Source organism: Gopherus flavomarginatus, chromosome 5, assembly GCF_025201925.1.
Source record: "Gopherus flavomarginatus isolate rGopFla2 chromosome 5, rGopFla2.mat.asm, whole genome shotgun sequence".
In the NCBI taxonomy this organism is placed as follows: domain Eukaryota; kingdom Metazoa; phylum Chordata; order Testudines; family Testudinidae; genus Gopherus; species Gopherus flavomarginatus.
This window is the reverse complement of record NC_066621.1, coordinates 17,348,364-17,361,944: the sequence shown is the minus strand read 5'-3', so window position 1 is coordinate 17,361,944 and position 13,581 is coordinate 17,348,364. Positions and strand designations below refer to the sequence as shown.

The 13,581-nt window shown below is 51.2% G+C and overlaps 1 protein-coding gene across 4 annotated transcripts in view; it reads left to right on the top strand.

Annotated features, from left to right (window-relative positions):
- The window catches only part of MDFI (MyoD family inhibitor), a 40,156-nt gene extending 31,222 nt beyond the window's left edge, over nt 1–8,934 (top strand). For all 4 annotated transcript variants that reach the window (XM_050957116.1, XM_050957115.1, XM_050957117.1 and 1 more), the window contains exons 4-5: nt 5,676–5,945; nt 7,471–8,934. In XM_050957116.1, coding sequence (XP_050813073.1) covers nt 5,676–5,945; nt 7,471–7,727 — 527 coding nt within the window. In that variant the 3' untranslated portion in view covers nt 7,728–8,934. The remainder of the gene's footprint in view (nt 1–5,675; nt 5,946–7,470) is intronic.
- Nucleotides 8,935–13,581: the final 4,647 nt, after the last annotated feature.

Below are 13,581 nucleotides of genomic sequence, written 5' to 3'. Positions count from 1 at the left end.
CTTTGGGGCCTGCTCCTGCTTCCCCCAGGCTCCCCGGAGGACAGGATCAGGCCTTCATTGTGACAATGGGAGAGCATCTAAAGGTTTCCTGCTTTGGAGAATCAGCTGAAAGTTCGGATCCTGCTCCTCTCCATCGGTGTGTACATTCAGGCTGGGGATCTCTCAAGGACAGGCGCTCATGTGCTTTCAGGTGCTTCTCCTAGCTGGAAACTGAAACTGAAAATCATCCAGCACCTCAAAGAGGAAAAGGTTGGGGGATGGGAGTCTGATTTAATCCAAGCTTAGTTTGTTCTTTCCTTCGTCCCCTCTTCTTCCTTCCTATCCCCCTCTCACCCCTCCTCTGTCTATTCCCTTCCTTCTGGATCATGTCACCCAGTTATTTGCACCTCAGTTTTCATTCCCACTTTTCCCTGCATGCTCTGCCATGGAACTTCTCACACAGTCACCCTCCTTTAGGATCCAGTTGCTTAAACTTCTCTCCCAGCCTCGTTCATGCTCTAAAACCAGCCTTAAGCACTAGTGACTGCCTGGGACACTCCACCCCCATTACCCCCCACCACACACACGCTATTCTGTGGGGGACTAACCTGTTTTGCAAGCCCCACTACTTTCTTGCCAGCCATTTCCCCATTTCTGCTAGCCGGACCGAGTGTAGTGCTATAGCCCTGCTAGGATACCCAGGCTAGGAAAACAAGATGCTGTTTTCTTACCTCCAGCGATTTTATTTTTGCCTGCGAGCGGCCTGGCATCCCCGCCAACGCGAGACAGAAGCACCTTGTGTTTGGCCGTCTTGCTCAATGCAGTCCTGGCCCTTCTCCTCCTTGCAGTTCAGGCTCCCTGTCCCACTGACGCCCCAAACAGAATGCGGCTACTGTTTCCCGGCTTGGCTCTAGGTGCCTTTGCCCTCAAGCCTTTCTGCTGAATCATCACTTGTTTACTGACGAAAGAGAGAGAGAGAAATGCAAAGTTTGGCACAGACAACAGCAGGCAGGGTTCTATTTATTTGGTTATGTTGTGGGCCGGGGAGATTGATGATTAACCCTTCCTGATCTGGATTCCAAATCCTGTCTGTGGTCGATAATCAGATTGGCTAACCTTGCATGGGGGGAGGCAGGATTAAACTATTCTCCAGATTCCCCTGCATTGCCTTGTCTGGCCACAGCAACGTACAGACGAGCAGCCCTTTGGCCCCGGTTAGGGAGATTCGCAAGCCTGACTTGTTTCTGCAGAATGCAAGGACAAGAGGGAGTTGCAGCTAAAGCAGATGTTTGTTCTCCTCCCCTTTAATGTCCAGCCATAGGTTGGGGATCCCTTTTAATTAGGGCATTAATTTGTTTGGAGAGAGATCCACAGCCCAGCTGGGGCATCATCTTCTTAAGCTCCTTTCTGACTTTCAGCCCTGGGGGGTGCTGGGGTGGGAGTCCAATGTGAACACACAACTCCTTCCTGAGCTCAGCAGCCCATTTGTGGCTCTCAGACAGCTGACCAGCCTGGGCTGTGTCCGTGCTAGCCTTATTTTGGGAAATCAACCTGTGGGGGCAGCTGCTTTGAGGGTTGTGATAGCGTAGTTCAGTCCAGAGAAGTTTTTATCCAGAGTGTCATTTAGACCCTCTCTAAGTGGGTGGCATCAACGCAGTGGTCGCAGCCCAAGTCCAGCCATGTTACTGCCATCAATGGAGCTGAACCGGTGGAGGCAGCGCCTCCACCAGAGGAGTAACTTCATTATTTGGTAACAGCAGTAGGCTTTTATCCTTTATACGGACCAGGTTTTCAGAATTGATCAGCCTCTTTGGTGTTGAGCTCTCTTAAAAACCTGCCTTCTGGGCTCTCTTCTTTCCCATCCCATTGTCATGAATATCTTATATGACCCCGTCACTATAGCAATCGAATGCATTGCAATCTGGGCTGCGTTTATCCTCACAACCCCCCTCTGAGAGGGGACAGGGCTATCACTGAAGCAGAGACACTAAGGGACTTGCCCAGGGTCACACAGAGCAGCGTGTGAAACCCAGGTCTCCTATGTCCCAGGTCAGCGTTCTAACCACTGGGCCATTCTTCCACCAAAGGACTCCACTCGCCCGTTTCTTTATTTTCCACTCCTTCTCCTCCCTCCTCCTCATGTCCCTCTTGCTCTACTACATCATCTTCTTCTGCATCTCTCCCGTTCTCCCCCCCTCAATCCTTTGTGCCTCCCTTTCCCCCTCCCTGATGCACCAGGCCAGATCAGGGTAGCTAAGCCAATGGGGCTGCACCGAAGACACCAGCTGAGGATCTAATTTCCAGCAGCCTCCTGTCTCCCTGTTTCACATGTTTGAGGTTGGAGTGGATTGGGGGCAGAACATGAAGGCTGCCTCAGCAGAGGATTGCCTTGTTATGCTGAAAAGGGATAAAGCCTCACAATGTGGAGGTGGCCTTTGCTGACAGCCCTCCACAAAGGGTTATAGAATAATAATCAGCATGGATTTGTCATGTATAAATAATGCCAAACCAAGCTAATTTCCTCCTTTGATGGGGTTATGGGCCTAATGGATGTGGGGGAAGCAATATACCTTGATTTTAGAAAGACTTTTGCCACAGTCTCGCATGACATTTTCATAAGCAAACTAGGGAAATGCAGTCTAGAAGAAATTACTATAAGGTGGGTGCACAACTGGTTGAAAGACCATACTCACCGAGTAGTAATCCATGGTTCGCTCTCAAACTGGGAAGGGGTATCTAATGAAGTCTCATGGGGGTCAGTCCTGGGTCTGGTACTATTCAGTATTTTCATCAATGACTTGGATAACGGAGTGAACAGTATGCTTATAAAATTTATGGATGGCACCGAGCTGGGACAGGGTTGGAGGGACTTTGGGGCACAGGTTGAGAGTTCAAAATGACCTTGATGGATTGGCAAATTGATCTGGAATCAACAAGATGAAATTCAATGCAGACAAATGCTAAGTTCTTCATTTAGAAAGGGAAAATCCTATGCACAACTACAAAATGGAGTATAACTGGCTAGAGGGTAGTAAGACTGAAAAGGATCTGAGGGTCATAGTGGATCACAAACTGAATGTGAGTCAGCAATGTGATGCATTTGTGAAAAAGGTTAGTACCAGTCTAGGGTTTATTGACAGGAGTGTCGTATGTAACACACGGGAGGTAATTGTCCTTCTCTATTGGCACTGTTGAGGCCTTAGCTGGAGTATTGAGTCCAATTCTGGGTACCAAATGTTAGGAAATGTGTGGCTAAACTGGGAAAGAGTCCAGAGGAGAGCAACACACATGATCAAAGGTTGAGAAAACTAGGCACGTTTAGTCTGAAAAAAGATGACTGAGGGGAAACCTGATAAGTCTTCCAGTATCTTAAGGGCTGTTACAAAGAGAACGGTGATCAGTTGTTCTCCATGTCCCCACTGAAGGTGGGACAAGAAGTAATGGGCTTACTCTCCAGCAAGGGAGATTTAGGTTAGATATTACGGAAAACCTTCTAACTCTCAGAGTAGTTAAGCACTGAACCAGGCTCCCAAGGAAGGTTGTGGAATTTCCATCAATGGAGGTTTTTAAGAACAGGTTGGACAAACACCTGTCAGGCATGGTCTAGATTTACTTGGCCCTGCCTAAGCACTGAGGGCTGGACTTGGTGACTTCTTGAGGTCCCACATTTCTGTGATTCTATGAAAGGCCTTTAAGCCCAGTTGAAATGGCCTCCCCAAATACCCTCCAGGAAGAACAAAAAATGGCTACAGGGCTCTCCCGTGTCTCCATTCAAGTAAAATTCTCCCAGATGGTTCCATTGGACAAGGGCTGTTTAACGTTCTCTTTATAAAAATTCTCCCTAGATGTGCAGAGCTTTAAGCAAGCCCAGTTGGACTGTACTTTCCACTCAAATGTCTTTGTGGGACTTAGCCTTGTCCACACATGCGCTTAACTGCACTTCAACCGGGGAGGAAATTTCCCCTGCCCATTCCTCCTCCCTCTAGAATTTACTTATTTTTCCACCAGCTCCAATGATGAGTCTTGTAAGGAAGTCACCTTATTTATAGTGTTTGCTGTCCATGTTTGCCAGCAAACCTTGCGGAGGCTGTCAAGCACAAAGCCTTCGATGCTTTTTTTGTTCCTCATGCAGCCTCCTGTGGCCCAACCGTGAGCACACAGGGTTGAGCTGTAGTTTAAACCTGTTCCTAACTGATTTAAACTAAATAGAAATTAACTTGGCTAAGGGGCAGTTCTATTTTTTTTAATGACACTTTACCATGTATTCTCTCCCCCCCCACCCCCTCCATGTTTGTAGGTGAGCTTGCTACTTATCTGATGCACTGGCAAAATTTGTGTCCCATTCTCTAGTGGGCCACTAGAGGCTACAACCTGATACTGCTGCCAACACAGGGAGCTGCTCCTTAAGTTAAAGGGGCAAAGGTCTGTGCTGTGCTCTGGTGGTGACAGTTGTGGGTTCAAACCCTGTTGATGGCCCATGGCCAGGAGTGGGTTACATATGAACCCTATTCATACAGGCCAAAATGTTCCCTCTGGGGTTCCTAAACTTTAGATACCCTGGAAAAGCTCTTGCCTTACTGAACATCAATGGGACCTGTGGGTGCTCAGCATCTTTGAAAATCCAACCACTAGTTTAGGTGCCTACATTTTAAGGCAAACACGTATGAATAATGTTTGTCATCCTTTTTAATTCCCTGGGAGAAATGTCTCAAACAGAGACTGGTTAGGTCTTACATCGCTCTCCATCTGGTGCTTTATTCATTACTCTTTATTGTGTGCATTATGGAGTGGGGTAGTTCTTGCGGTGTTGTGTTATAGAGGGGGACTAGACAGCGTGCACACATATAATGAAAAAGTGGCCCCCACGCCCCACCCAGAAAAGCTTCCGATCTAAGTGCTTAATGGATGAATGTCTTGCTGGGTTTCTCTGCCTGTACCTATGCAGTTAGTGTGTGATCTTCTTGTGCGCAATGGCATCTCTGCCTGAGGAGATGATGGGGGATACGTGAGTGGTTGGGGCCAGCATATGCATGTTCCAGATTGTGAGCTACACCCCTTTTTCCTGTAGCCCCCTGTCTCTTCCAATACTGTTTAGTCCAGGTCAGGACATGGGGAGACGCAATGTGCTGGCACTAGGTAATGGGGGCTGGGAGCTAGAGAGAACCACAGACTCTGTCTGTGTCTACACTACAAACAAAACCCAGGCTCTGACTCAGGTTTGAGCTCAAGCCCCGTTCTGTCCACACACACACATCAGTCTGACGAGTCAACAAGCTCTCAGGACCCGGGTCCTAGGATGTGGCTAGAGGGATGGATCAGAACCTGAGTCCCACTGTGAGTTGAGTCCAAACCCTGTCATTTAGCAATGTGGATGCAGCTCAAGCTGTAGACCCAAGTCTGAAGGTCTGCGTGGTGCAGTGTGGATGTGTTAGTGTGGCTGTGAAACTGGGTTCAGCAATTGTCAACCCAGCTTTACAAAATGCAGTGTGAACACTCAAGCCTGGCTTAGAAACACATCCACAAGCCAGGATCCCACACACCTGGGTTCAGAGTGCTGCCAAGACACCCCCCCTGCATCCAGCAACATCAGTAAGAATCTCGATATGCATTAGAGCCAGGACCGGTATTTTCTCTGCCATGCGGGATGCTCCTCTAAGTGCAGCTCTCTCTAACACACCGCTGCCTCTTGCCCACAGGCCAGCCCCAGGTGCGAACACCCCTGCGGGGTATCCAGCCATCCAGCCCCATGGACTGCACCCCTCTGCTGCAGAATGGCGCCGGGTGTGTCCCGGACCCAGGCGGGACAAACCGAGATGCCGGGAACGGCATCCTCGGCTCGCTGCCCAGCTCTCAGAAGCCTCATCGGAAGCTGCAGTCACACTATTCCATTAACAGCCAGGGCAGCAAGAAGAGCAAAGGCAGCTCCAAATCAGCCTCCTCCCAAATCCCTGTGGAGGCACAGCAAGGTACCGGCTCTCCCTGCCCCCCACCCTGCTCCCCAAATCCTCCATGTCCACTGACGGGAACAAGAGCTACAATGCTCGAGAGAGATGGGAGCACCCAGGGTGAAAGGTGTGACGCCCACAGTTACTGCTTTCTGCCAACTACCCCTTGCTGCCGTTCAAGCCAGGGAGCTGTGTGGATCCTGGTCCGATTCCCCCACATTTTCCCTATTTGCTCTGGGCTGGCCTCCCCATCCCTGCCAGGGCCTCTGCCCCACCTCCTCGCTCCTCACTCTGGTCCTGGGCCCCTGCCTCCTAATCTCATGACCCTCATATAGTTTTGGACCCCATTCAGTCCCAGTAATGTCCCTCCCAGCCCTCCAGTAATCTCCTTCACTAAGGGAGAACTAAGCCTCACACTTGCCCCATAGATTCCGGGACACTCTCTTCCCCCTCATACTGGCATTACATCTGCCCCATAGATTCCGGGATGTGCTCTTCCCCCTCATACTGGCATTACATCTGCCCCATAGATTCCAGGACATGCTCTTTCCCCTCACACTCACCCCATAGATTCAGGGACACTCTCTTCCCCCTGGCACTAACCTCACACTTGCCCCATAGATTCCGGGACACTCTCTTGCCCCTCACACTGGCCTTACATCTGCTCCATAGATTCCGGGATGCTCTCTTCCCCCTCATACTGACATTTCATCTGCCCCATAGATTCTGGGACACACTCTTCCCCCTTATACTGACTTCACATTTGCCCCATAGATTCTGGGATGCTCTCTTCCCCCTCATACTGGCATTGCATCTGCCCCGTAGATTCCGAGACGCTCTCTTCCCCCTCACACTGACCTCACACTTGCCCCATAGATTCCGAGACGCTCTCTTCCCCCTCACACTGACCTCACACTTGCCCCATAGATTCCGAGACGCTCTCTTCCCCCTCACACTGACCTCACACTTGCCCCATAGATTCCGGGATGCTCTCCTCCCCCTCACGCTGGCCTTATATCTGCCCCATTCTGGTAAAGCTCTGTCCGTTTCTCACTGCTGACCTTTGGCGAGTTCTTTTTGTTTGCCTTCAGGTTTTGGTCTGCCTCTCTTAGGGTTTTATACTGCTGCCCATTACCACAGTATCTGGGCACCTTCCACACACAATCGCCAGCAATGGCCAAGATACAAGAGGATTCCATGAAGTCTCTAAGCTCCCCGGGCAGCACTAGCTGGCCCTATAGTGCCATTCACAGGCCCCACCCTGCCTGTGTGTCTGCAGAAGCCAAAGGCCCAAATAACCAACCACGCTGAGCCCAGCTGGTCTCAGATCTCTGCCCTGAGAATAAGCAATTGTTTGTGGTGGTCTCTATGGAAGCTGGGAGCTAGGGGGTTAAACCTGGAACCCTAAAATGCCTGTTGGGAATGTTCCCATCCAAGCCCTGTGATAGTGCTGTGCCGGGCAGCGTCCGTGAATAACAGTATCATTCATTTCTGTCCTCTCCCCCCCACCACACTCCCTCCCTGGCTCTGCCATCCCCCTCTTCAGATTGCTGTGTCCACTGCATCCTCTCCTGCCTCTTCTGTGAGTTCCTGACCCTCTGCAACATTGTGCTGGACTGCGCCACCTGCGGCTCCTGCAGCTCCGAGGATTCCTGCATCTGCTGCTGCTGCTGCGGCTCCGGGGAGTGCGCCGAATGCGACCTCCCCTGCGACATGGACTGCGGCATCGTGGATGCCTGCTGCGAGTCCGCGGACTGCCTGGAGATCTGCATGGAGTGCTGCGGCCTGTGCTTCTCCTCCTGAAGCGAGGCAGGGGCGAGGAACCCAGAGCCAAATCCCTCGCCCAGGCATAAACCTGAGGGGATGGGGGTGGGGCGGGGCAGGCGAGCCTTGGATTGGGGATCTCCCCCTACTCCATCCTCACCCATTTGGCTCTCATTTTTCTTGACCTGCCCCGTGTCATGTGTTCGGAGGACCCTGCAGGTTTCCTGAGCCAATGTTTGAGAGAGCCACGTGGGAGATGGAAAGGGGAGGAGTCCGGAGACCCCAGCAGAGCTGGTAACCTGAGGCTGGAAAGCACCTGGGGATGAGAGTCCCTTCCTTAGAGCCATGGGACAGCGGAAGATTCGTTGGAAACCTGCAGGACCCAAACTTTCTCTCTCTACCTCCCCCAGCGCTGTCCGGCTAGGTAACCCCAAGCGGTTCACGAGGGAATTGAGACAGCAGCGTGGCTGTTTCCTGCCACTTGAGCCGAGAGCAGGAGAGCAAGTCGTACGCGGAGACCCTGAGCTGCCTTGCTAGGCCAAGATCAGACATGCACCGAGCCAGAGGCTGTCTGAGGAATCAGCGAATGGTGCCACTCCACTGGCTGGCTGCTCCAGTGTCCCGCTGGCTGACAGCTGGCGTGTTATCACGGCACGAGTGGCCCTTGGCTGGCAAAGAAAAGTGAGCCAGGTGCACTGGTGCCAGCTGATTGGCAGCTATTGCAGGAGCATCCATGCTGCTAGTTCACAACTACGGCAAGGGCGTGGTGCCTGCTTGCTGGTATTCTAGACACAGGAGTGCCTGCTGGTTTGCAACTTGAAGGAGTAGGCTGATGTCCCCTAGTCAGCAGTTAGGTACCATGAGCCCGCAGGGGGATTGCAGCTGGCCTGCCAGCACCCAGAGTACAAAGACAGGACTTTTTCACAGAGTTCCCGCAGGCCCGTCTAACTTCCTTGCCCTGCGGACTCAGACGATGGGGCCCAAGACGTGCCACAAAATGCATGCACCGTCCTCATCCTCCCTCCTCAGGCGGGAAGCGGTGGCTATGGGCTGCAGGGCGCTGTGAGCTTCAGGGGGCAGGCCGGGATGGAAGGTTGGAGATCGAATGCCTCAGCCTCCCCTTGCGGTTGGAAGTGGCTTCCCTGCCCCCTTCGTGGTGCTGAGGAAGATAGGCAAGTGCAATAAACCCAGCCGGCTGCTCCCTTGTGACCCCAGCACTTGGGCTATCGCGTGCGCGCGCGCACACACACACTTTTGCACAGAGCCTTTTCCTTAACTGCCCCTGTGACGGCTGACAGTGGATGCCCTGAAGAGCCTTCCCTGCAGAGAAACTGCATGTCCATGCACAAACTGGAGGAGAGAGGAGGTTCCAGACTCTCCCTGTTGCGAAACACCTTCTCTCGTGACCTTCTAGTTACAGGGGAAGGACAGAGCTCTCCGGGCCTGACTCAAAGGTGCGAGCCACGCAGCAGTGGTTGTTGGACACTGCACCTGCACCTGCTGGGAAGGCCTCCGGAGGGCCAGTGGCTCTGGCTCTCTCTCCCCCTGGCCTATACTGGCCTACCCTGCTTGGGCCTTCAACTGCAGGGCAGGGAGGGAATGCACCCTGCAAAGGCTGGGGGGGTTGTGAGGTTTTGTCTGTTTGATTTGTTACTGTAAATAAAGATCTTCCTGCATTTCTGACCCCTGATGTCTCCTGTGTCGTGTGCTCAGCCTGGGGCAGCATCAGGGGATCAAGGCTGGAGCCCAGCAAACGTTCCCCAGAACAACTTTGCCCCCCACCATCCTCAGGGCCTTTGAGCAGTGGTTCTGTCCCTGCTTAGGACAGGGTTGGGGACTGAGTGGGGACTGAGTAGCAATCTGGAGTGTTCTCTCTTCAGGGACATGAGGGAGGCGGGACAGAGAAGCCTGCTGGGATTTATCCCTCTGGGTATCATGCTAGGGGTAATAAGGGAGAGCCCCCAGGGCACAGAACTGCTGGTATTTATCTCCCACTTTGAGACAGGGTACTGGGATGGTTGCTTGCTTAGATATCTCCTGGGGTTCCTCGCTATGGTTCTAGCTAGACACTTCCATGGGTTGTTCCACTGGATCTGCCTTTGTTAGTTTAGGAAACCGCCACACAGAAAGGTGAACTGCTTTTATGGAACCAGGGAATAAGCATCCATTCCCGCTACACCGCCCACCCCAGCAGGCTGCTTTGCAGGCTCCAAACCTCTGCCGCTTCACCCGCCTCTGCAGCGGCAGCTCTGGGGATTTTGCCGCCCCAAGCACGGCAGGCAGGCTGCCTCCGGTGGTTTGCCTGCGGAGGCTCTGCTGGTCCCACGGCTTCGTCGGACCTCCCGCAGGCATCTGCCACGAACAGCCGCTGCAATTAAAACAGCTGCCACGGGAACTTGGGGAGGCAGGAGATAACAGGATTGCCAACCCTGAGTGTTCAAAAAGCATGAGCCAGTCCGCCAAAATCATGAGATTAGCTTAAAAATTGTGAGTTCTTAATGATACATTTTGACTTTGTTTTGTTTGCCTTCTGGGGTTTGAGCCTGTTTTCCAGCTTTTCTCTGCCATCACAAGGACTAGAAAGTTTCTTTTAAAAAAATGCAAGCTGAATTTCTCACAAAATCACAGGACTCCAGGATCTGGGGCTTTAAGAAAAACAGCAAATATTGCAAGACTTGCAGTGAAATTGCAAGAGTTGGCAACACTGGCCAGCCCAAGACACTGGGGTTAAGACCCTGAATTCTTGAGAAGAGGGCCAGGGGATAAAGATCACAAGCATGCTGGAAGACAGCCCCTCCAGCAGCCCCTAACACCTTGGTAGGGACATTGGATCATTCAGAGGGGAGAGTTCTCCCTACTGAATCCCTCACACCACTCACTCCCTGCCTGGATATTCCGTGGAGATCTCTGCATATAGCGAAGTCAAAGCCTAAGAGTAGCCTGCTTTCACGCTCATCTCGGGGGGTGGGGTGGGGGGAAGAACACCAGGCCAAATGGGTCAGCTGGCCAGAGTGACACACCTGGGCTGCTTGCCCTCTGGGGATAAAGTCTCAGTTAACCAGCTTATTTTTAGTGCTGACCTAAGGCAGCACTGAGCCCGAGCCTCACAAAGTGAAAGGCTACACATGTACTGAGGGCCTGATCCAAAGAACCTGGAAAGCCGCCCCTTGATTTCGGTGGGCTTGGCAGCAGGCAGAGCCCCTGAGTCTGGGCAGAACCACTCTGCAAGCCTACGGAGCTAACCCCCAGGCTCGGCCTGGGACCCTGATCCAATCCCATCTCCGGTGTAGCAGACAGAAGCTGGGTACAGTCTGTGGTGAGCTAGAGAGCTCTCTCCACCCCTAGTCCCTTTTTTTCATGGTTGCTATCAGGTCACCCTGCTCCTGGAGGGCCTCCTCCAAAGTCCATTGATGTAAATGGAAGCCCGTCCACTGGGCCATGGATCAGGCCCTTAGCCCTGAAACTGCATCCTTGGCAAGGGGGACCAGGACAAGGCCTTTCCCCAGACCCCAATCCCCGGCCTCACTTGTGGTGCTAATTAGTGACTGCTGGCAGCTCCTGAGCTCTTCCCTCTGCTGGCCAACGTGCCAGCTGTGGTAACAAACTCTGCCAGAGACGCTAATGGGGAACAGATTTCCCCAGCGGAACCGGGGCCTGCTGTCAGAAGCACAGTGCAGGCTTTTGTCTGCCAGACGGAGAGGGGAGTGGGGAAAAAGCACATACCACGCGCTTTCCCACCCCACAATCATCCCCACCCTCCTGTGCCTCTCCTGAGCTGTGCACATCTGCATCGCGTGCTTCACGCCGCTGTATGCGGAGAGAGGCATTTACGCTCTGGCCAGCCCCGAGGTGGTGTAGTTGTCTGTTCTCAGATGGGAGCCTAACCTGACCGCCCTTGTGTCAAGACTGACTCTTCCTGTGCACAGGATTAAAAACCCTGAGCCTGACTTTGTAAAAACAGCATGCACGCCAGCCACACACTCCGACACACATCAGCAAGAAAGAGGCCAGATTTTTAGAAGAGCTCAACATGCTGGGACTTGTGCTCTGTGGCAAGTACATCACCAATTATGGGTGATGAGCCCTTGAAATCCTGCCCCCCTAAATACTTCCGATTTTACTGTGTTCATGAGCAAATGGGATCCTATGGCAAACACATACGCAGCTACCTTGAATTATCTGCCCCTTAAATAAGTAGCTTAAAATTCGTGAGTAAGGAAGAGGAGTTTGGTTTCTCTGTGTGATGGGGAATGATGTATTTCTAAATGTATGTGCTGTTAACACCTACATATGCTATAGCGACGGCTGTGCTGGAAAATGCAAATAAAAATCACTGCTCACTGGAGCTGGGCCTAATCGAAAGTGAGGCTAAATGCTGAAAAGTGACACTGTGAAAATGGCCTCAGGAGCACAGCTGGGCAAAGAAGGAATTTTTTGGTTCATTGGCAATTTGAAAAAGTCGAAGAAAAAACTCATTTCAGGGCTAAGGCAGAGTTTTGTTTTGACAAAAGGTTTCCTTTTGATTTTGCTCATTGATTAACGCTCTTGAATGTTCCTTTAATAATCTTAAAGGATGTTTCAAAACCAAACGTAACCCAAGTGTTTCATTCTGAAAACGTTGAACGTTTTGAATTTTTTTCCTGCTTTGTTGTTGTTGTTGTTGTTTGTTTTGGTGTCCAAATGAATAATTCCATGAAACTGACACGAATTTGTGACACGTTGCAGTGTTGCGAGAACTGCCTTTTTTGCTGAAAAAAGTTTTGTGGGAAAGATTTTCTCCCGGCTCTAATCAGAAGGCTCCAAATGTATTGTGTCTCTGTGACTCCGGATCAAATCTACTTGGCTTACAAAGAAAAATGCTGTTTGTTTCCTACCAGCCAGCCCTGCACAGAGGCAGGCTGGCCTCTTTCCTTCTCACTCGGATCCAGCAATCAGAACTGCTGACAGTGCATGAGCCATGCGAGATACTCCAGCTCACTCCCACCCAAAGCTGTGCCGACTCCACGGAGTTCACCGGAGTAAAGAACAGTCAGCAGATCTGCTTGTGAATACACACACGTTCACTATTGCAGTGCAATCAGTGTCGTCATTTACACATGTGCAAAATGGGTGTTAAATCCTGCTGCTCTCCTTTGGTGGCATTTAAAACCTGTAGGTTTAAATGATGACACAAAAGCACAGAACAATGCTGAATTAACACCACAGGGCAGCATTTCTGAGTCAGAAGGTGTTCTTTTTAGAGAACCAGGGTATAAAACCTGAGAGGACTTGCCTCTCCCCAGCTATTGTGTGCCACTGCAAACTCAGCGTGATTTCTCCCTCTTATCCCAACTCTCTCCTGCTTGATCTGCGTTGTACTCTTTCTGCTCTTCTCTTTCTAGCTCCCATCTTGGGTTTTCTTGCTCCTTTCTGGACTCATTTTCAGCTGCTTCCCTTTCTCCTCCTCATTCTTTTAATAACAAGTTGCATTTACCTCGCACTTTTCATGAGAAAATGTCAAATGTCTTGATGAAAGAGGGTAATGTATATTTTTTACAGATGGGGAAACTGAGGCACGATGCAGTTGACTGAAGTCACACAGTGAAACAGCAGTACAGTCAGAAATCCAGTCTCCCAGTTCCCCCTGCTCTAACTACCAGACTATATTCCCTCTTGTTTCCTTTCTCTTCCCACCATCTCCCTAATTTCTCATCTTCTCTAGGAGCAAGTTTGGATGCAGAAGTGCCCCTCCCACTAATTAAGCTGGTTATCCTTCCTAGTCTTTTAGCAAGCCTGTCCCCATGCATTTCCCTCATAACCCAGCAGGAAGTGAATTCCTGCTTGGAATGGGGCTTGACTCTCCAGAGTTCGCAGAGGAAATTTGGCTCATGAATATTAAACAGAAACCTGCAGG